Source organism: Microcaecilia unicolor, chromosome 5 (assembly GCF_901765095.1).
Source record: "Microcaecilia unicolor chromosome 5, aMicUni1.1, whole genome shotgun sequence".
NCBI lineage: Eukaryota > Metazoa > Chordata > Amphibia > Gymnophiona > Siphonopidae > Microcaecilia > Microcaecilia unicolor.
Window position 1 is genome coordinate 41,840,499 of NC_044035.1, and position 21,894 is coordinate 41,862,392.

At 43.4% G+C, this 21,894-nt stretch overlaps 2 protein-coding genes across 3 annotated transcripts in view; one reads left to right on the top strand and one right to left on the bottom strand.

Annotated features, from left to right (window-relative positions):
• The window catches only part of SUFU (SUFU negative regulator of hedgehog signaling), a 232,700-nt gene extending 221,821 nt beyond the window's left edge, over positions 1-10,879 (bottom strand). For both annotated transcript variants that reach the window (XM_030202831.1, XM_030202830.1), the window contains exon 1: positions 10,539-10,879. In XM_030202831.1, the coding sequence (XP_030058691.1) occupies positions 10,539-10,687 (149 nt within the window). In that variant the 5' untranslated portion in view covers positions 10,688-10,879. The remainder of the gene's footprint in view (positions 1-10,538) is intronic.
• A 185-nt stretch (positions 10,880-11,064) lies between these two features.
• Positions 11,065-21,894, top strand: part of ACTR1A (actin related protein 1A) — a 62,986-nt gene continuing 52,156 nt past the window's right edge. Inside the window, exons 1-2 of the mRNA XM_030202832.1 lie at positions 11,065-11,485; positions 21,030-21,094. Of these exons, the coding sequence (XP_030058692.1) occupies positions 11,438-11,485; positions 21,030-21,094 (113 nt within the window). The 5' untranslated portion in view covers positions 11,065-11,437. The remainder of the gene's footprint in view (positions 11,486-21,029; positions 21,095-21,894) is intronic.

Sequence of the window (21,894 nt, forward strand, 5' to 3'; positions counted from 1 at the left end):
CTTGAGCAAGATGAATATGTGTGCGTCTCAATTTTCAAAGACTCCAGAGGAAACTGGAGAGTCATGGGATACGAGGTACTGTCCTATTGTGGATTAAAAACTGGTTAAAAGAACAGAGAGTAGGGTTAAATGGTCAGTATTCTCAATGGAAAAGGGAAGTTAGTGGAGTTCCCCAGGGGTCTGTGCTGGGACCGCTGCTTTTTAACATATTTATACATGACCTAGAGATGGGAGTAACTAGTGAGGTAATTAAATTTGCTGATGACACAAAGTTATTCAAAGGGAAGCCTCCACTAGCATCTGTCGGAGGTCCGCATACCAAGGCCCCCTGGGCCAATCCAGGGCGATGAAAACCACTTCTCCTGGGTGAAGCCGAATCCGCAGGAGCACACGCCCTATCAAGGGCCACGGAAGGAACACATACCAGAGGCCAGGGTTGAGCCAAGGCATCCAACCCGGCTGAGCGAGGATCTCTCCGTCTGCTGAAAAGCACGGGACTTTGGCAGTTGAGCTTGTCGCCATACGATCCATTACGGGCTTGCCCCATTTGGCACATATCTGCAGGAATACTTCGTCTGCCAGTTCCACGTTACTCTGACCTGCAATGTGAGCTGCCGACAAAAACTGTAGATGCAGCTCGGCCCAGTGGCAAATCTGTTCGGCCTGCGTGGCCAGCGCTCTGCACTGAGTGCCGCCTTGTCGGTTTATGTAGGCCACTGTTGTCGTGTTGTCCGACATCACTCTGACAGCCAATCCTTCCAGGGTCACTTGAAAGGCCAGAAGTGCCTGAAGCACTGCTTTCAACTCTAGGCGATTGATGGACCACTCCGACTCGTCGGGTGTCCAAATACCCTGGGCATGCTTCCCCTTGCAATGTGCGCCCCAGCCTTTCAGGCTGGCATCTGTCACCACTAGGCACCAATCGGGGAGTGCCAGTGGCATTCCTCACCTCAGCATGCTGTCTGAGAGCCACCACTACATGTTGAGTTGGGCCACAGGGAGCCAAGAGTGTCTGCATTAATAATCCTGAGATACTGGAGACCATCGTTGAAGCAGGGAATACTGCAGAGGTCTCAGGTGCACTCTCGCCCAGGGCACCAAATCCAAGGTGGCCGTCATCAATCCCAACAGCTGGACAATGTCCCAAGCTCGCGGGCGGGGCATCCTCAGGAGCAGACGGACCTGATTCTGAAGCTTGCACCACCTTTGCTCAGGTAGGAATACACATCCCGAGTCTGTGTCGAACCGTGCCAAATATTCTAGAGATTGCGAAGGGGTCAGGTGACTTTTGGCTACATTGACGACCCAGCCCAGAGATTGCAGTACTGAGACCACTCTGGCTGTAGCTTGATGGCTCTCTGTTGCGGAGTCCGCTCTGATGAGCCAGTCGTCTAGGTACAGGTGAACCCGGATACCTTCTCGCCTGAGAAAAGCAGCTACTACCACCATTACCTTGGAAAAGGTTCGGGGAGCTGTGGCGAGGCCAAAAGGCAAGGCCCGAAACTGGAAATGTTTTCCCATCACCGCAAACCACAGAAACTTCTGGTGCGGGGGCCAAATTGGAATGTGCAAGTAAGCTTCTTTCAGGTCCAGAGACGTGAGAAACTCTCCTGGCTGTACCGCCGCACTGACGAGTGCAGGGTTTCCATGTGAAAATGCCGCACTCTTAGGGACTTGTTTAATTCTTTTAAGACCAGAACAGGGCGAAAAGACCCACCTTTTCGCGGCACCACAAAGTAAATGGAGTAGCGGCCGCAGCCGAAATCGGCGGGAGTCACCGGGGGAAACCGCCCCAATGTGAATCAAGCCTTGTAAGGTCTCCTCTACCACTGCCCGTTTGGCGGCAAAACCGCATTGGGACTCCACAAACACGTCTCTTATCGGGGCATCGAATTCTATTCGGTATCCTTCTCTGATCAGGTCCAAGACCCACTGATCTGAGGTCATCTTGGCCCACTCCTCGAGAAAGAGGGAAAGACGTCCTCCTATAACAGGAATCGAGGAGGGGGCCGGCGCATCCTCATTGAGAGGGTCGCCCTTGAACTCCAGGTCTTGAGCCTGCTGCTGCGGAACGTTTGTCCGAGCGAAAGGAGTTCCTCTGCTGAAAACCGGCCACGAGAAGTGGACCCAGCAGTATGCCCCGGGCGGTACCTTCTAGCTTCACGGAAGCGAGGTCTATAAGAGGAATGAACCGCCTGACTCTTGGAGGGAGGCCGCGGCCTATCCTCGGGTAAGCACTGGGGTTTAGCATCTCCCAGGCCTTTCACAATTTTCTCCAACTCCTCACCAAACAGGAGAAGGCCTTGAAAGGGCAACTTCACCAACCTTTGCTTAGAGGCCATGTCCGCCACCCAACGCCGTAGCCACAGAAGACGGCGAGCCGCCACTGCTACAGCCATCTGTTTAGCCGAAGCTCTGACAATATCATAAAGGGCGTCAGCCAAAAAGGACAAGGCCGACTCCATTCGCGGAGTCACTTTAGACAAGGGCTCCGCTCCATCACCGGGCTGTTCTACTGCCTGTTGCAACCATGCCAGGCAGGCTCCAGCAGCATAACAACTGCATGCAGACGCCCGAATAGTAAGAGCAGCAATTTCAAAGGACCGTTTAAGTGCTGATTCCAGTCTACGGTCTTGCGTGTCCTTCAGGGTAACACCTCCTTCAACCGGGAGGGTAGTTCTCTTTGTCACAGCTGTGACTAGGGCATCCACCTTAGGCATTGCAAAGCGAGCCAAATGCTCCTCACTCAGAGGGAATAATTGCCCCATAGCCCTGGAAACTTTCAAAGGTCCTTCGGGGTCAGCCCATTGAGCTGAAATAAGCTCTTGGATGGAGTCATGCAAAGGAAAGGCTCGAGCAAGCTTTTTGGTACTTGCCATCCTCGGATTTCCAGAGGAGGCCACGCCACTCCCAGGATCTTCAATAGAGAGGACCTGTAAGACAATCTGAAATAAGCGCTGGCAGCTCCTCGCAGTGGAAAATCCTCACCGCGGACGGATCATCTGGATGCAGTGGCCCTTCTGCACCTTCCTCTGTTTCCTCTGGCCACGAGGGCCTGCCAGACCCTTCAGAGTCACCACATCCCGACCACGGGAGGGAAAAGGGGGGTGCACCACTCTCTGAAGGGGAATTTACCCTTCTGCGCTTCTCTTGCGGCCAGCTATCAGGGAAAAATGCCTCAGAGGGCAATCCCAGGCTTGCATCCACCGGAGGGGCAGTAAGGGGGGCCGTAGAAAACCCCTGTGGCTGAGCTCTTTTAAGCATATATGCATTATGAAGCAATAATACAAAGTCAGGGGAGAAAAACTCGCCCTGGGCACCCGATTCCAGTCCGGGGCTAGTAGCTCTTTGGCCAGCCTCAATTCGAGGGCCCCCTCCGGTCTCCAGACCCTCCGCCTCAGCGGGGGCCATGCCATGTGGTGCTTTCAAAATGGCGCCCACTGCCAGCTCCACCGAGCGGGAAGAATCATCGCTCGCCATGCTCGGGCCGGCTCTTACGCCTGAACAGCACGTTTTACAGAGCCCCGCTGCTGATCTGCACTTGCCACACTTGGAACAGCGCTTAACACTCTCTGCAGCCATCACCGAAAAACAGCGGAAAATTCAAAATGGCGGCTTCATGCCAAAAACGTCCTGATCGCGGGCCCTCCCCGGAGGAGTCAGAAAACACTCTTACCTCACTGGACTGAGTATACAAGCTCCGGTCACGCTGTAGAAACTGAAGAAAACCTCTTGCTTTTTTTTTTCTTTTTATAAACGATGTGAGGAAAGTAGAGAAAACAGCAAAAGAGGCAATCAAATCAACTCCGGAGGTACAGAACAGTGGGAAAGGCAGGGAAAGGCGAACCAATGTGCCTGCATCCATCAAGTATAGAGTGGGAAAGAGCAGGGAAAAGTGAAACTAATGTGCTCACATCCACTGGGGGGATGGGTAAGGCAGGGAAAGAGCTAACCTATGTGCCTTTAAAGTGAAGCTGCTATAGCATCTAACACCCCGGCTAACAACTGGCAAGCCAGGAGCCACCCCCAGGCAGATTTTTTAAGGAGTTTGATCAAGCTGCAACCACCCTGCTTGGGGAGATAGAGAATACTGAAGAGGCAGTGGAGCTAGCTGACCATGTGGCACTATGAAATTTGAGTGCTATCTCCCCCTGCTGGTTGATGGACACAACCCATACGTATTGGCTTCATCTGCTTGATGACAAGGAAGCCCAAATACTTGGCCACAAAACATATGTGCACGTGTGTGCATGTGTTAAGAAATCTAGCCTTCCACTGCAGTGAGGAAGAAGAATGGAAAAGGACTGGAGAGAGCAGAAGGATGGGGGGGGGGGGGGGGTGACCTGGAGTTACCAGGCGTCAATGCTCAGCCGCACCCCCCATAGCTCTACTGAACTGAGAGATCCAGAACAGGAGTTGCTAACAGATAACTCCAGGAGCTCATGAGAAGCCATCCGTCCGCCTGCTGGAGACAAAAGAATACAGACTGGCCAAGGAGCATCCCGACCTATAAGACAGAGAGTTCTGAACTAAACTATCTCCACCTGCTGGTAGATGGACACAACTCATAAGTTTCTAGATTCACCTGAACCTGACGCTAAGGAAAAGTCCATAAAAAATTAGGGCGGTAGGCTTGGGGGAGCCCTACCCCCTTACCAGGAATTGAGCTATGAGAAACAGATCTACATTGTCAGATGTCAGTTATATGTGACCTGGATTGTAAGCTCCTTGGAGCAGGGACTGTCCTTTTTTGTTAATCTGTACAGCACTGCGTAACCCTAGTAGCGCTCTAGAAATGTTAAGTAGTAGTAGACTGACCACTGTTGGCTCAACAGTTTGACCCAACATAACCCAAGTCTTTAAAAAAAAAAATTTTAAATAAAACTTTTTAAAGGACAACTTCCACATACAAAAACTTTGTACATACCAGGTCAAAAAAGTATTTGACCCAACTTGTAACAATCGGAAATTCAGTAGAATTATGTTAATTGTTCAAAAAAAAGATCAACAATTCAGCAAAAAGCTAATGGTTATTTACGTTAGACCTACAGATAGACCCAGAGAACAGAACAAAATGTAACAGCAGAAAACCAGCCACTGTTTTTTTCTTTAACTTTTTATTGCATGTAAAATGCAGAGCACTTACAGCTATTGAGAAAATTCTGTTGCACAAGTGATGATACTCTATCAAAGATACTTTTCTATTACAAACAAATCTTAATTTTCTAATCTATGAATTAATGAATCCTCTATCAACAATTGTCCAAGAAAACAAAATTCTGCCAAATATGAAAGCACAGTACTCATGTAGCAGCCCTGTAATAAATTACAATATGTCAAACTAAGAATGGTGGTCAAATTATAAAGAACAAAACAGGAAACAACAAAAAAACTTCCACAGCAAAGCAAAGGAGTAACACAAGAGTGGAAGATGCCAAGACGTAAGTCCCAAGATGATCAATTATAAAAGTTTTCTTAAAGTACAGCATCCAGAGTGCTGACCAATGAAGAATAAACTTTTATAATTGGTCAACAGATTATCACAGCTCTCGGAGGTACACAATCAAATTTCCAAACTAGTCACAAAACAGTCACAGGACATTATTATTTCATATACTGCCTGCAAGCCCCAAGGCTATTGAAGTGGTGTACAATCAAATACATTAAAATGAGAAATTTATTTATTGCATTTGTATCCCACATTTTCCCACCTATTTGCAGGCTCAATGTGGCTTACAATACATCATGGGTAGTGGAAATATAATAGAAAATAGACATTTAGTATTACAGAAAATTTTTGGCAACATGATAATAGTATAACAAGCAGATATTATAAAGACATTTCTGTGTGTGGAGGAGTTATATATATTCACATTGGTTGATCTTTGTGGTCTTAGGTCTTACCTGCTGGATTTGCTTTCATTTAATCCCTGCGGACCAGACCACAATGAATTATGGGTTGTGCACACCTATCAACAGGTGGAGACAGAACACTGAGTTTTGAAAGCCAATAAGACCCTTGCCAAGCCTCTTCTGACCTCAGTATTAGCATATCAAAGCAGAAGGATACAAAAATAGCACACTTGGCATCTGTGGCACCACCCAGTTCAAACAGCCACACACCTCAAATGAGACAGCGCTAGAATAAAAGGATAAAATTCCAGATTGTCTTCCAAAATTGCTGTCTCATTACTTTGTTCAATTTGGATTGGTAATTAAAAGTTGACAGGACAGTATATAAGAACTCCCCATAGAGAGTGGAGCATATGATCATCCACAGCAAAGACTTCAGACCGTGCTCAATGCCCTATATCGCGCTTGGGGGTGGCGGGGGGATCTAGACCAGTCCAGAGGGGCTAAAGGAAAGCAAATTTAGCAGATAACTAAATTTCTCCTTCCTTGGTGTCCCTCCAGACCTGCCCAGAATGAATAATAGGAAGTACCATCTTGCACAGCAAGGGCCTGCAGTCCCAAGGCCTCTGGTAACCAATTTTCAACAGCGTCTTTTACTGTATCTGGAATACCTATAAAAAGAAAGATTATTTCAAAGACCTCGTGACCCTCCAGACATTCCATGAAGGATTGTTAACAGTTTCCGGTGTACAAATTCTTCAAAAGTGTCTGCCCTATCCTCTTGCTAAGCAATGTGATCCTCTGCTCTCTAGTTGCAGTTGGCGTAAAGGTCTAGACCTTCCTTTATCTCTTTTACGGACATATGTATTTTTGCCAGTTTCTTCTCCATTACCATGGTGAAAGACTTGGTTAATACTTATACTGCTGCCTCTTGCAGGGTAAAGATCAGTGTAATGTGTCCCTCCGCCATCTTAGGCTCCTGTTGCTGAGCCCTTTCCTTTGCCCCATATCGTAGTTTTGCTCACAATCCCACTGTCGTGAAATCTAGACAAACAACGTGAACTAACCCCCTACAGAATACAGCTTTGTGACAGTCTTATTGAATTGATGGTAGCTTTTTAATAAAGCATGTCCCAGAGCTGGGGTGCACGTGACATCCCTCCCCGCCCCCCCCCCCCTCGAGGGGGTTTGTTTAAGATGTTAGCACACTCCCTGTTGGTCACTTACAAGCCCTTTTAAACTAATGCTTATCACACACTAATGGAATTAGCGTATACTAAATGCCAAAAAAGCCAATTTTATTCCCATGGGCTTCTTAGCATTTAGCATATACTAATTCTGTTAGAGCACGCTAAGCTTTAGTAAAAAGGGCCCCTTAGTGTAATGTACCTGTTTAGTGAACAATAACTCTTGATGAATCACTCATGTGCGTTCTAAAACTGAAATTTTTAATACAACACAATTACAAAACAAACGAACATTTGCATACAAGAGTTTGGAGCACATGATGGTGGTAACCTGGGTTATACTGCATACAGATTAACAGACCAATGTTTGAATATTTAATTGAAAGTTGTTAAGGTTTTTGTTTTTACTTTTTTTCTATGCCTTTCCTAAATTGGCTACATATACTACCATCTACGTCATGTTGTATTTGCTCACACCAAGATATTTAAAAAAGTTTTAAAAACAAACATTCACCTTTCTAGACAGAATATTTCAAAGACTGGATAAAACTATTTAAAAAAATATAGTGAGAATTCACATATTTTAGCATCACAAGCATTGTACAGAACTTTGTATAGAACGGATAAGTAAAAATAAAGACCAACAAATAAGCTGTAGCTGATATGACTACCATAATACTTTTGTGGCTTTTAGTTTATCTTGTTCGGCAGACTGGATGGACCGTGCAGGTCTTTTTCTGCCGTCATCTACTATGTTACTATGTAAAAGCTAAACCACAAATGTTTCAACCACAGTCTAGTTGTTTACCTTTACTTGTACACAACCATGTGGACTACCACAGCAACTGAATTACCACAACAAGTTAGCCTTAAGAATTACAAATACTAAAAAATTCATATTAGACTGCTTACACTGATACAACATGTTAACGATTTCATAACATCTTGACAGGATGCTTGTGACAGGATGCTGGGTTTGATGGTCCTCCATGTGACTCAGTATGGACATTTTACGCTCTTATCACAAAATAATGAAACTTTTATTAGATCACAAAAAATGTTTAATTGGCCAAGATAACGCTGTAATGCAATATTTTAACAACTATCCAGATGTTCCACAAATAAGTACAACTAAGGTGTTCTTTTTCTAAGCCGCGCTAGAAAGTGAATGGCACTGTGAATAGCGCATGCGTTTGTCACACGCTCCGGTCATTTTTATGTCCACACTCTAATTTCTCCATTACTGCGTGGCCCTTACCGCCACATATTTAGGTGGCATTAAGGGCTCCTGCGCTAATTGAGTAGCACGCAGTAATGTGCCCGCGCTACCCGATTAGTGCAGGCATGTCTACTCTCCATCACCAAACACACCTCCCGCAGCAAAAAAAATATATATTTTTTTTTTTACTGCGGGAGTAGTGTGCACTGTTGGCCAAACTACCACTAGACACCTCAGTGCATCCTGGGGTAGGCCCACGTTAGGTCTACTGCGCCTTAGTAAAAAAGGCCCCAAACTGAAGTAAATTAAGAAAAATAAGCATAAAAATTCAACATTTAAGCTAAATTTAACTTGAAAAAAGAAAATGTGCCAGAGGGCCTTCTACCACTAGCTTACCGTTGTCTCAATTTATTATATTTGTATCCCGTACTTTCCCACTAAAAGCAGGCTCAATGCGGCTTACATAGTAATAGGCAACACAGAATTTTGTTATGTAAAGTAGGAAATGAAGTATAACATAATAGAAGGATGGATGGGTAGTAATAGGATGGGAAGGTAGGTAGAGACAGGTGATAGAGAGAGGAGGGTAAGGTGGGTCGTTTTCTCTTCAGTATATGTAAGGTAGATGGGTCCATGAGATTAATGTGGGTCTTAAAGCTAGAACCAGATTTAAGGTTTGTCCTCCACAGAATTGGAAATAAGCATTAATTACAAGCCAATGTATACTGTGTTGTACTGTATACCAAAACACAAAGGACAGGGAAACCAAAAGCATAACAGCAAAAGTAAAAAGTCAAAAAAGCACAAGGTGCATTCAAGAACAGGAGTGTCTCAACCTTACTTTATCAGACGTAACATGGTCCGTGATTCAGCAAAAAATGCCTGCATCTGGGTCTAGTTACTGTATCTAAATCCAGTGCAGAAATCAAATGTTTGGCTATTGGTACACGGAGGTTGCACTGAAAGCAGGAAAGACTCAACAGGATCAATTTGGTTTCTGCTCTGCCCTTAATTGAAGATTTGTCTTTTTAAAGACAAGGGTGTTTTTCAATATTGGATTGATCTCCATGGATTTAGATACCATTATTAGACCCCTGATGCAGGAGTGTTTCACCAAAACACGGACCATGTCAAGAATAATCAATAAAGCATGGTGGTGACACCCCTATTCTTGAAGGCTCCTGGTGCTTTGTTTAGTTATGCTGTATATGTCACATAGAGGCATATTTTCAAAGCACTTAGCCTTCCAAAGTTCCATAGGTTTCTATGGAACTTTGGAAGGCTTAAGTGCTTTGAAAATATGCCTAATAGTATTTAATGGTACCAACCATAATGTCACTGTGCACATTATTACTTCAAGCCATTGACATGATCCTACCTCAACCTAAATTTTGTAAATAAATGTGTATGAAGACAATGAACAACTGCAAAGAAAAAAAAAGCCCCCCACACACCTTTAAAAATGTTGTTTCCATAATATAAAATAAAAACAGCAAGACATGATTTTGTATGTTCACTACTTTGGCCACCTTTATGATAAAGGTCAGGAAAGTTGAATAAGTTCAGCTTTTTGGCTGGAAAAATGCGGTTGGAATAAAATAGCTGAAAAAAATGTCAATTTTAATTTATCTCAATCATACAGCAGCCCTGCCACAAAAGAGTAAGGAGCACGTACTATCAAATACTGATATTACACCACAATAACATTTTAATTCCTAGATCTTAACTTTCAAACTCAAGCACAGATTCATTGCAAGCCTTTCAGAAACCGCACAGCTGTTCTTTGGGTCATAAGAAGAATTTAGTCTGTGACAACACAATTTCATTTCGTCAGACTACAAGTCTCAACTTTGATAGAAAACCAACATTATAAAAAAAAATAAAAAAAAAAAGCATACCGCTCCTCTGATCATTTCGGCTTGCCATCCATCGTTTGTATCAAAAAGGCGTTATCTAAACTCGCCTTCAAAAAGTTACTCGCGTTTCTCTGTCCCGCTTGCAAGGGTGGATTCAAAGTTAGAAATAAGTTCAGCTCCAAAAGAAAGCCTGCTTTCGGTTTGCAAAACATCTCCATCATCAGATACTGCACATAAAAGAAAAATCCGAGCCAAAGAGACATTTTTGAGCTATGCAATGACTTTTCTTTATCAGGGCTCCACCAGTCCCAAGTGTTTTTCCTTTCTTTCTTTCACGACCTACCTACCTACCACATCTACCCCAGAGGCTGCTCCTCTCCAGTCACCCTGCAGCCCTACCCCTCCGCATTCCCTTTCACTTACCAGTATTTGACAATAGCGGTGACCTGCAAAGGATTCGGTTGTTCCGGGTATAACCTCCGGCATTCGCCATAAATGGCGTGCAGACCCGGGGGAAAGAGGGACACCAAGGACGGGGATCCCGCTACCCCACTAGGCCGCAAATCATCCATCCCGCGTCCTACCGCAGTTATCACCCTACGCCTCTGTCAGGAAGCGGGATGGGAATGGCACCACCCTGCAGTAGCCCCACCGGTCTAGAACGCCTCGGTTCCAACAACAGCTCAATTTACGGGATAGGGAGATGAGAAAGACCAGAACCCGTCTCTGTCACCCCCCTCCCTCCTCACCCCCACAAACTTGGATTTGTGCCACTCCGCGCGCAGCGGACTGCTTGTTGCTCAGACCGTGGCGTAGCGCAATGAGTGAGCTCTGCGCCAATCCACGAACTCCAGAGGCAGGATTTCTCTCGGAGCCCCGCCCCATTTTCTAGCTTGGTGGGATCATGGGGAGGGATGGGATCGGGGGAAGCAGACTAGAGGCGAATAAAGAGGATGACGGTATCTTTAAATGACTCTAGTAGCTGTAGAAGCAGTTCAAATGCTGCAGAACAGTAGCGTCTAGCTACAACGGGATTTGTCCGTCCCCCTTTTTCACCAACAAATTCTCGTTAACTGTATTTATTCTGTGGCGTTGTTTTTGATTTTTCCATAGGACCACGAACTACTGCCACACAACCGGTAACTGAATCTCAGATTCTCTACATGCAATATTAGGACTTGCCCTCCCCCCTGCCTCCAGTCCTCCTTCTCTGTGTAGCACGTGACTGACTACCACTACCAGTTACTGACGCCCTGCTGCGCACGCGTGCTGCAGAGTCGGCGTCTCTCCGGCCTGCTGGCTCTGACTGAGGAGAAGGTACCATGGAGTCGTACGATGTGATAGCCAATCAACCTGTCGTTATCGACAATGTGAGTACAATTAGTATGAGATGCTGCGTTCGCTCCATTTCCATCCGTCGCCATTTCGCACTTTTTTTTTTAACTGGCGGCGGACAAAGAGGACTCACGGAAGGCGAGGAGCGGCCTTTCCTTTGTCATAGCAACCGCACCCTGGCTAATCGGGAGCCTTTACGAGTCAGGTCCACGTTTTTAATTGACGTGGAATAGGTAGTCTTGGTGCGTTATGTGTATTTGTAGCTGTACTTTAGTTAAGGCTGGTCTATAAGGGCAAATTACTGCCCTGGTTATTTAACAGCATCCTTAGGTTAGGCCGTTAGACGGTGTGTGGCTCAAACTAACTTGTCAGTTGCTGTCCTCTGTGTCCCGCTAACAAGAGGGAAGCAGTGGAGATGATGCTTTGATCGATTCATCGATTGGGTGATTTTTTTTGTCAATTATACGTGGGTGGGGCGTTAGCTTTCTCTTCTTCTGTTGATTATTATGTGAGAAGTTTGGTGGCTGATCGAATCTGCATTTATGTTTGTGTGATTTAGAAGAGTAGGCGGGGTATGGGAAGTTCGAGTGTGGATAAGCTTGATCTGCTAGAGATTTCCTGTAAAGTGGTGGTAGCCGTTTTAGTCTCTTTTTTTTAAAGGTAATAGACATAGAACAAATAAATAAAATAATGTCTTTTTTAAATTAGGCTTGGGATGGTCTTCCTCATGCAGGGTAGGGCAAGCAAGCATCTGTAACAGTCTGGGATTATCCTTAGCTGATGGGAACCATGGCAGCAACCCTGTAGTTAATGCCATGGGGAAGAGCCTACATGAGCCAAACGAGCTGCCTATTTTTGGTGGGGGAGGGGTGGCCGATGATCATAGCGGATGCCAACCAAGCCTACTTGGTGGCAACTGCATGGATCAGATGGCCTAGGGGCATTGGTCAGCCTTGAGGGCGTCATGGCTGATCAAGTCAGCCGGGGACAATGGGCCATTTGATTGGCTCTGTTTGGGTTCCTATCCCAATAGAGGGGAAAACAGTTTGGGTAATGTATGCTAACCAGGGCTTTTTTTGAGGGGGTACCAATTACTGGCACCTTTTCCACTGTCTGCTAAAATTGACCCACATTCCCCAAGTTTTAATGAAAGAGCTCAGGCTCTGCACACCAATTCTGCCTTGTCACAGATTCTGTGACTGGTTGCAAAGGGCCTGGCTATTGTGGGGTGGGTCCCTCAGTAATCACCCCACCCATGAAGGGTGACCTGGCATTTGAGTACCGGCAGCTTCCTCGCTAGAAAAAAAGCACTGCTACCGCAGTGGCATTCTTACATCAACAAATAAGACAGTTAAAAAGTGTAGTTGCAGAACTGTGTGTTTGGGCAGAGCCTTAACTTCATGTGCTGCAACTTCAGACTGTTTCTGTAGGTTTTACTGCTGTGGCAGAAAACAACCAGGCAGACTTCCTTGGTTGCCAGACACTAGCCCTGGGGGAGTGGGCTTTTCCTCTGACACATCCTGCCTTCGTGGAAAACAGGAAACTGCATCAGAGTAGGGGGGAGGTGCTAGAGGAAAGGCCCTGGCCTGCTGTCGGAGAAGAAGTGCAGGCACTGTGGGGACAAAAGGAGAGTTGGCTGAAAGGAGAGGGAGGGACGCAGGACTCGCACACAAGGGGGGGGGGGGTGCGGGAAGGAAGAGAGAGATTCTAGACTTGGGGACAAATTTACCAATGGATAACAGGTTGGCTGGGCCCTGATATTGTTGAGCAGCTGTCAATCTTCTGAATTCTGGTTGCAGAGGGTTATGAAGCAGCGTTGCCCACTGTTCCTGCAGTTGTTTGTTTTTGCAATTGAATCATTGGCTTGTAGAATCCAGAGGAATTATGGGATTCATCCGGTGATGGTTGGGGTTTACCTCAAAAGATCTTGCTAATATATATCCAGGATACTGTTAAGTAGGTTAGATTGAGAACTGGAGATGGGGTGAGCCTATCTAGTATCAAAACTCAACTTCTACATCAAAAGTATTCTGTAACCTCAGGATTGTCATATAATTTCTTAAATTTGTATAAAGTGGAGAAAAAAGACTTCAATAAACATGAGTCACTTCTACTTGTAAGGCAAAACCTTCAGAAATATAGGAGGCTCTTTTTAATCATAGGTCATAAAAAAAGCTCCACTTTTAATTATAATATTTTTCATATATATTTTCATAATATACCTTCCATAGATACAAAATAAACTGAAAAAGACAACGTCGAACGTTGCCCACAATTATGCTATCTAGCCCATTATCCGACTCTTTTTCAAAAGAGAAGGACGTCCATCTTTCGACATAAATCGGAAAATGGACGTCCACCCAGAGACGTTGGTATAATCGAAACCCGATTTTGGACGTCTCCAACTGCAGTCTGTCGCAAGGACGTCCAGAGTTCAAGGGGGCGTGGTAGAGGTGTAGCGAAGGCGGGTCTTGGGCGTGCCTAACACTTGGACATCTTTGACTCATAATCTAAAAAAACAAGGATGTCCCTGATGAACACTTGGACGTTTTCACCAGACCTATTTTTCTTGCGAATAAGGCAACAAAAAAGTGCCTGAAATGACCAGATGACCACCGAAGGAAATCGGGGATGACCTCCAGTTACTCCCCCAATGGTCACTAACCCCCTCCCACCCTCAAAAAACATCTTTAAAAATATTACGTTCCAGCCTCAGATGTCGTACTCAGGTCCATGACAGCGCATGCAGTTCCCTGGAGCAGTTTTAGTGGGTGCAGTGCACTTCAGACAGGCAGACCCAGCCCCCCCCCCCTACCTGTTACATTTGTGGGGGAAACAGCAAGCTGTCCAAAACCCACCACAAACCCACATTTAGATGCCCCCCTTCACCCATAAGGGCCATGGTAGTGGTGTACAGTTGTAAGGAGTGGGTTTGGGGGGGCGGGGGGGCTCTGCACACAAGGTAAGGGAGCTGTGTTCCTGGGAGCATTTTATGAAGTCCACTGCAGGGCCTCCTAGGGTGCCCGGTTGGTGTCCTTGCATGTCAGGGGGACCAGTGCACTACACATGCTGGCTCCTCCCTTGACCAAATGGCTTGCATTTGGACATTTTTGACATGGACGTCTTTGGTTTCGAAAATTGCCGAAAGTCAGAAACATCCATGTCTAGGGACGTCCAAATTTAAGGATTTGGACATCTCTGACAGTATTTTCAAAACGAAAGATGGATGTCCATCTTTTTTTGAAAATACAGGTTTCCCCACCCCTGGATTTCGCCGCTTTGCAAGGACATCAAAATCGCAACTTGGACGTTTCTTTCAAAAATGCCCCTCTATATGGCTTCAACCACCATTTTCATTCACCCAAAACAATAGCAAACACTATTGGATTTATGTTATTCATAAAAAAACACAGTACTTCACTAATAAGTGTTCAGACTCAAAAGCTAAACAAAGCAGTATTATCAGAAGGAAAAGCCGCAGATCAAACATGGTCACCGCATTAATGTGCTGTCAGGACAATCTATCATCTGCATAAAAACCTTCTGAATATTTGAAAAAGGAGCAGAACTAGAAAAACTAATGGTCAAATTCCTTTGGGCATACAAAACTCTCAGAATATCCTTACCTAAACTCAAAGCTCCCAAACTATCTGACAGGGTCAATTTTCCTGACTTAGTACAATATCACAAAGCATATATTCTATGTCAAGGTGCTGTATGGCTATCAACTATTCGTAACACTAATTCCACAACACCAATACAAAGATGGCTGCAAGTTGATCAGTCCGTACTGTCCCCTGTCCTCTTGCTTAAAACCTCTGTTATGTCTCTCCCAGCTACCCTTCTCTCGAACTCTATAATTAAGACTACCTAGAACCTCCTTAAAGAATTAGACACCTCTTTAGATACGCCTTGGTCTCAAGCCAAACAGAACTCCATCTGGTATAATCCATGCATTCTGATTGATAGAAAGTGGCATGGGCCCATTGGAAGACTCTAGGGATCTGGGACATTAGAGACTTATGTTCTTGCACTGACCCACACAGTGAACCTACCTTCTCTTCTTCTGATAATAGCAGACTTAAGACTACCTCTTTACTCTGGAAAACTTTGGTAAACTACAATCAAGCTTTGCTCTTTTCTATCGATGGCTTGAACTATCACACTCCAAAAAATCAGGAATTCAGTGTACACAACATACTTCTGCATCTCCCTCTTTTCTCATACATTGCACACTGCTTCCCATTTTTATAAAGTACTTAAACATATCAAGCATAAATGATTGCATGGATTACAAGGTTCATGGCAAAAAGATTTAAATTACACCTTTCAAGAGAAGGAATGGGAGGCATTCTGGTTGATAATCTCTTCCTCCGGGTCTGCGAATATCACACAGTCTGTGTACTTCTTAGCTCACAGGACTTATTAGACACCTATTAGATCACACCATATTGATTTGACCACTTCTCCAAATTGCTGGTCATGTAAAGAGAGAGGCGCAACATATATTATTTAATTGTAATTATTCTTAGAATTACTGGAATCTTATCTGGTCTGCTATATGCAAAGTTCATCCTATTCAAGCCTCTCTTCAATATAAGCATATGATATTAAGATCATTATGCTTTCAAAACAATTTGAATCAATATTTTTATGTAAGCCGCATTGAACCTGCTTTGAGTGGGAAAGTGCGGGGTACAAATGTAATAATAAATAAATTAATATGAAATGCCTTATTAGACACTGTACTTGCTATTGCACTCAAAACTATTCTTAGTTCTTAGAAGGACCTGACACAATTTCATTATTCTTCTTGATGGAACTTTGTTTACTTACCTGTAGGTATAAAGCATACATTGCCAGAAAATCTAATTGTTTTCCCAAATTTTTGTCTAAATGGTCATATTTCTCATCATTTTATATTATGCAATACCTAGCTTCCATTCTGTCATCCTCCGCTGTTTGATGTTTATTATTTATTCTTTTTTTTCTATGACTCCTTGTTAAAATCAAATGTTACAGTTGTTCATGAACATACTATGTAATATGACTTTGCACAAAATCAATAAAGAAAGTGTAAAAAAAAAAGGATCAGAAATGGTTCTCAAAAAAAGAATATTCTAAGACATAACTTTCTACGTTAAGTGTTCAGGCATTTTTACTCAACAGTTCACCCAATGATGGCCAGCATTTCTCAGTGTGAATGCTGGCTGCCTCAGGGGATCATTCTGACCTCAACATGATTTCTGTGCACTGCTTTTATGTGCTTCACCGAACACCCAAAATGGCTTTATATTATAAACAAATAATTTCTTTAAATAGGGGACACTATTCCTAACTTAAGAGCTACTCTAATGTTAACAATATTTCTCCAGAGGAATTGTATATATCAATTATTTAACTTTATTTAGTACCAATGTAAATATAACGTGCCTACAAATACGTTTAACCTTTCAGTCACACCCATTCATACATCCCCCACACTCACCTATCTCACACATTTCACTCTATTCACAGTTCAATCGCATCGTGCTCCCTGAAGAATTACAAACTTTATACATTGATTAACAAAGAGTAATTGAACAAGTAAATTTGTCCGTTGTTACTTCCATCAGTAATCACTGTTCACAAGTGCGACACTCCCATATGCTGAAAAAGTTCTTGCAACACTAGACAGATAAACAAATAAAGCTGTTAGTGCCGCAGGGCTTAGAAAAGCCCTTGCTTCCTTGGGTTTTGCCATCAGCTGGCCATCTTCCTTATGCCTTAAAGTGGTGAGAGTGTTCCGCAGTTCTTCAATACTGACACAGTCCTGAGCCTTCAAAGAGACCCAGAAATAAATTTCAACTCCGTCAATTCAAGTATTAATAGCACACTCCTAATTTTTCAGTAAGACTTAAGTAGAGGAGTGTGGTAGCCGTGTTAGCCCACTCTTAAGGTTATCAATAGAAATCAAACAAAATGAAACATGGAAAAGAAAATAAGATGATACCTTTTTTATTGGACATAACTTAATACATTTCTTGATTAGCTTTCGAAGGTTGCCCTTCTTCGTCAGATCGGAAATAAGCAAATGTGCTAGCTGACAGTGTATATAAGTGAAAACGTTCAAGCATTACTATGACAGTCTGACAGGGTGGGAGGATGGGGGTGGGTAGGAGGTATGCATGGGGACATCAAAGCATATCATTGATATTCTAACAGGATGGGTGTGGATAGGTGAGGGGAGGGTGATCAACAGAGACATACAGCTTTATGGTTTATAATGGGCTAGGACTTAGGAATCAATTCCAAAATGAATTACCAGTTGACCCACATCATTCAAGCTTCTGCTTTAAAATAAGCTTTCAAACTTCTGAATTGCTCTCCTGGTTCCCCTATATGGGACCGTATTTCAATATCTTCATCAGGAGGAACAACATATCTTTCTACAAACTGAACATGTCCAAGACCGAGCTTATCGTCTTTCCACCAAAACCCACTTCTCCTCTTCCTCCACTTTCTATCTCAGTTGATAACACCCTCATCCTCCCCGTCTCATCTGCCCGCAACCTCGGAGTCATCTTTGACTCCTCTCTCTCCTTCTCTGCGCATATCCAGCAGATAGCCAAGACCTGTCGCTTCTTCCTCTTTAACATCAGCAAAATTCGCCCTTTCCTCTCTGAACACACCACCCGAACTCTCGTCCACGCTCTCATTACCTCTCGCCTGGACTACTGCAACTTACTCCTCACCGGCCTCCCACTTAGCCATCTATCCCCCCTTCAGTCTGTTCAGAACTCTGCTGCACGTCTCATATTCCGCCAGAACCGATATACTCATATCACCCCTCTCCTCAGGTCACTTCACTGGCTTCCGATCAGATACCGCATTCAATTCAAGCTTCTCCTTCTTACCTACAAATGCACTCAGTCTGCTGCCCCTCACTACCTCTCTACCCTCATCTCCCCTTACGTTCCCGCCCGTAACCTCCGTTCACAGGATAAATCCCTCCTCTCAGTACCCTTCTCCACCACCGCCAACTCCAGGCTCCGCTCATTCTGCCTCGCCTCACCCTACGCTTGGAACAACCTTCCTGAACCCTTACGCCAAGCCCCCTCCCTGCCCGTCTTCAAGTCTTTGCTTAAAGCCCACCTCTTCAATGCTGCGTTCGGCACCTAACCCTTACCGTTCAGTGAATCCAGAATGCCCCAATTTGACTGCCCCTATCGGACCGACCGTTCACTTGTCTATTAGATTGTAAGCTCTTTGAGCAGGGACTGTCTCTCTTTGTTAAATTGTACAGCGCTGCGTAACCCTAGTAGCGCTCTAGAAATGTTAAGTAGTAGTAGTAGTACAAATAAAGGCACATATTTAACACCACCCCTTTCCACTTCACATACATTGTCAAAAACTACTTATATACAAGCATAAATCGTTGGCTGCTTACCGGAGGGATCGCGTCCAAATCCTACCCCCTTCACTTCCGGTATCCTGACCAGATTGCTCTCATCTGTTTGTTTCCAGATTTATATAGGATAACTTTATATTATAAAGCCATGGTGCTCAAGGCAATCAAGTTCCATTATAAGGGAGTGGGTAGAATTAGAGCATATATGGTTAGCACCAAAGTCAGTTTTTAAGATAGTTGGTGAGAAAGGAAGTAGACAGATGGAGATATAATAGGATATGTGCATCATAAAGCTCTTCCATCTCTTGATTCACTTCCTGAAGGGGATTAGGAAAAAAAGAGATGATTGAGGGTCAGCTGTCACTGCTAGCCAGGATTGCAGATTTTATGCCTTTTGGTTCCGAAACTCTTTGTGAAATAGGGAAGAGTGGAGAGAATGTGGTTTGGAGCAGTTTGTAGAGCTAATCTAAAGAGTGTTCATGTCATTGCAGTAATTAGAGGAGAAGAGGGGTAGAGTGTGGAGATGCGTTCCATGGTCAGGTCTAAAGCTGATCATAAGGATTATGATGTAAGGGAACTTAGATTCCTAAAGAACTTGATATTTTGCGAAATAATAATAGATAAAAAGGTGTACTGTAGTTGAAACGAACTAGACAGTGATTTGTCCATGATAACAGAAATACGGAGGAGGTGAATGGATGAGAAAACAACATCTAAGGTGTTTTCCATAGTTCGAAGGTGTGGTGAGAGGTTGTCTAAGATCAAGCTCTTGACTGAAGGTAATGAAGTCTTAAGATTCTGTATAATCTTCCATATGTAAATTAAGGTCCACTGAAATAAGGTGACTTGTCTAGATAATGATGTGCGATTTTAAAATTTGCAAATCCAGGATAGCTAGCATAAGAAGGATGATATAAAGTAGAAAGGAAGTGAGCGTTAATTGAAATAGCAGGGCTTTAGTCAATAGCTGTGATTGAATTGGGATAGTAAGAAGCCCAAAGGAACCAGGCCACACACTCTCCTATCCTCTCAATTTTTTTAAAATTCTCAATATTTACTGAGTTTTTAAGAAAAACGCCACCAACTTTAATAGTAAACTTGTACAAAAATAAGAATGCTTTTGATATAATTGAACCCTCAAAGCATGTAATCCCTGTAACACTTCATAAAATAATTTCTAACAGGATCCTATTGTGTAGAAGCACCCAATTTCTGAGTTAATTGGACTGCAGTTAAATACTTCATTACTACCATTTCCCTCAAATACCCACGCCACAGATCCACAGATGGAGACAGGCAGGATTTCCAAAACGTCACAAGCATCCGAAGTGCAGTTATATAACATAAGAGCTCTGGTTTCCCCCAATGGGCTTCTGTTGTCCCCACTACCCAATAAACGTTTCGCCAGTGGTGCAAAAATAGGATGCCTGAAAACAGATCCCATTTCCTTACCAAATTTGCTCCAGAACTCCTTTGCCATTTGGACATTCCCACTACATATGTAAAAAAGCCCCTGACACCACATCCCTGCCAACAAATCTGAGTAAGATAGGTTAATTCTGTTGAATCAAACTGGAGTATAATACCATCTAAACAAAACTTTTCCATTAGCTTCCTTAATAATAGCAGATACTGAATACTTATGAATATTAAGCAATATATCACTCCACTGAACAACAGAATAGGCAGTATTTAATTCCCTTTCCCAATCTGTCATATAAAACATTTTAGTGAATCCCTTGAAGATCAACATAGCATATGGCACAGATATTAATCCTTTCACCCCTGCATGGGTAAACCAAAGCAATTCCCACCCCAGCAATTGTCTTGCCTGTACTCCTGCCAAGCTTGTTGATGCATAGAATGTAGTACCCCATAGATATTTATAAAAATCCCCTTCCATTGCGTTACTTCGCACTATTCCAGGACATGTGGGATAGTTATGTCCATTGACCAGCAGGTGGAGATAGAAAACCCAGAATTGAGCTGCTACATATATGTCGATGGACATAACTATCCCACACGTCCTGGAATAGTATGGAGAACTAATGGAAAGAAAATTATCAGATAAGCCCTGATTTCTCCTTAGCAAAGCTATGATTTCATAATATTTGCTTTGAATATTCTGGGAAATGATCATTTAATTTTACAGGATCATTTAATTTTATTTCTGTATTTTTTATTTGTAGGGTTCTGGTGTAATTAAAGCAGGGTTTGCAGGTGATCAGATACCAAAATACTGTTTTCCAAACTAGTAGGTATAATTTTACTACTTTACCTTTGCTATATACATGACCTAAGATTTTTAACAACTGTACTTTTTTTGTTTATTTAATCTGTACATGAGCATGTTATGGTCTTGCTGTTGTATTTCAAATGTCATGTCTTCAGAGCATCTCTAGACAGATTGGTTTTTTGTAAAGTTGCTTTATGTATTCATGAAATTCTTGCATATGTTTGGTCTAAGAATCAAGTTAGTAAGTTAATTTTTATATGTTTATAACCCTGGAAATCAGACCCAGCTGTGGTATCAGGGACCGCATATGAGAACTAGTGTGCTATATTTTTAATTTAGTTGAAATTTATTTTACTGTTAGGCCTACCATTTACGATACTAATTAACCTTTCTTTGTTTTTAGAAAGGTTTGGGGGGGGGGGAGGGGAAATAGTTTTGAATAATGACCCTGGGAGGGTAGTTTTGCATCAAATATGTGCGTGTTGTAGCAATATTCAAAGGCAAAGTATATACATATTCTCAATTGAGAAGTAGGATTGAATCAGGCCCACAAGTGGGTGACATCTGATAAAATTAAGATGAAACAGCTGTCCCAGAACTCATAACTATTGTGAAGTTCTTAACATTCGTGGCTCTTTCATCATATAGCAGTCCTGTTAGTTTCCTTAGTTTTGTTTTTTTCTCTGAGTCCACAGAACGAAAGTGAGAACAAAGCTGTTGTAGAATTTTTGAAGAGATTCTCTTCATATTTACACTGACACTGCTTTTTCATTTTTCTTACCCACCTTTTTTAACAAGAATTTTTGCTTCAGTTTCTC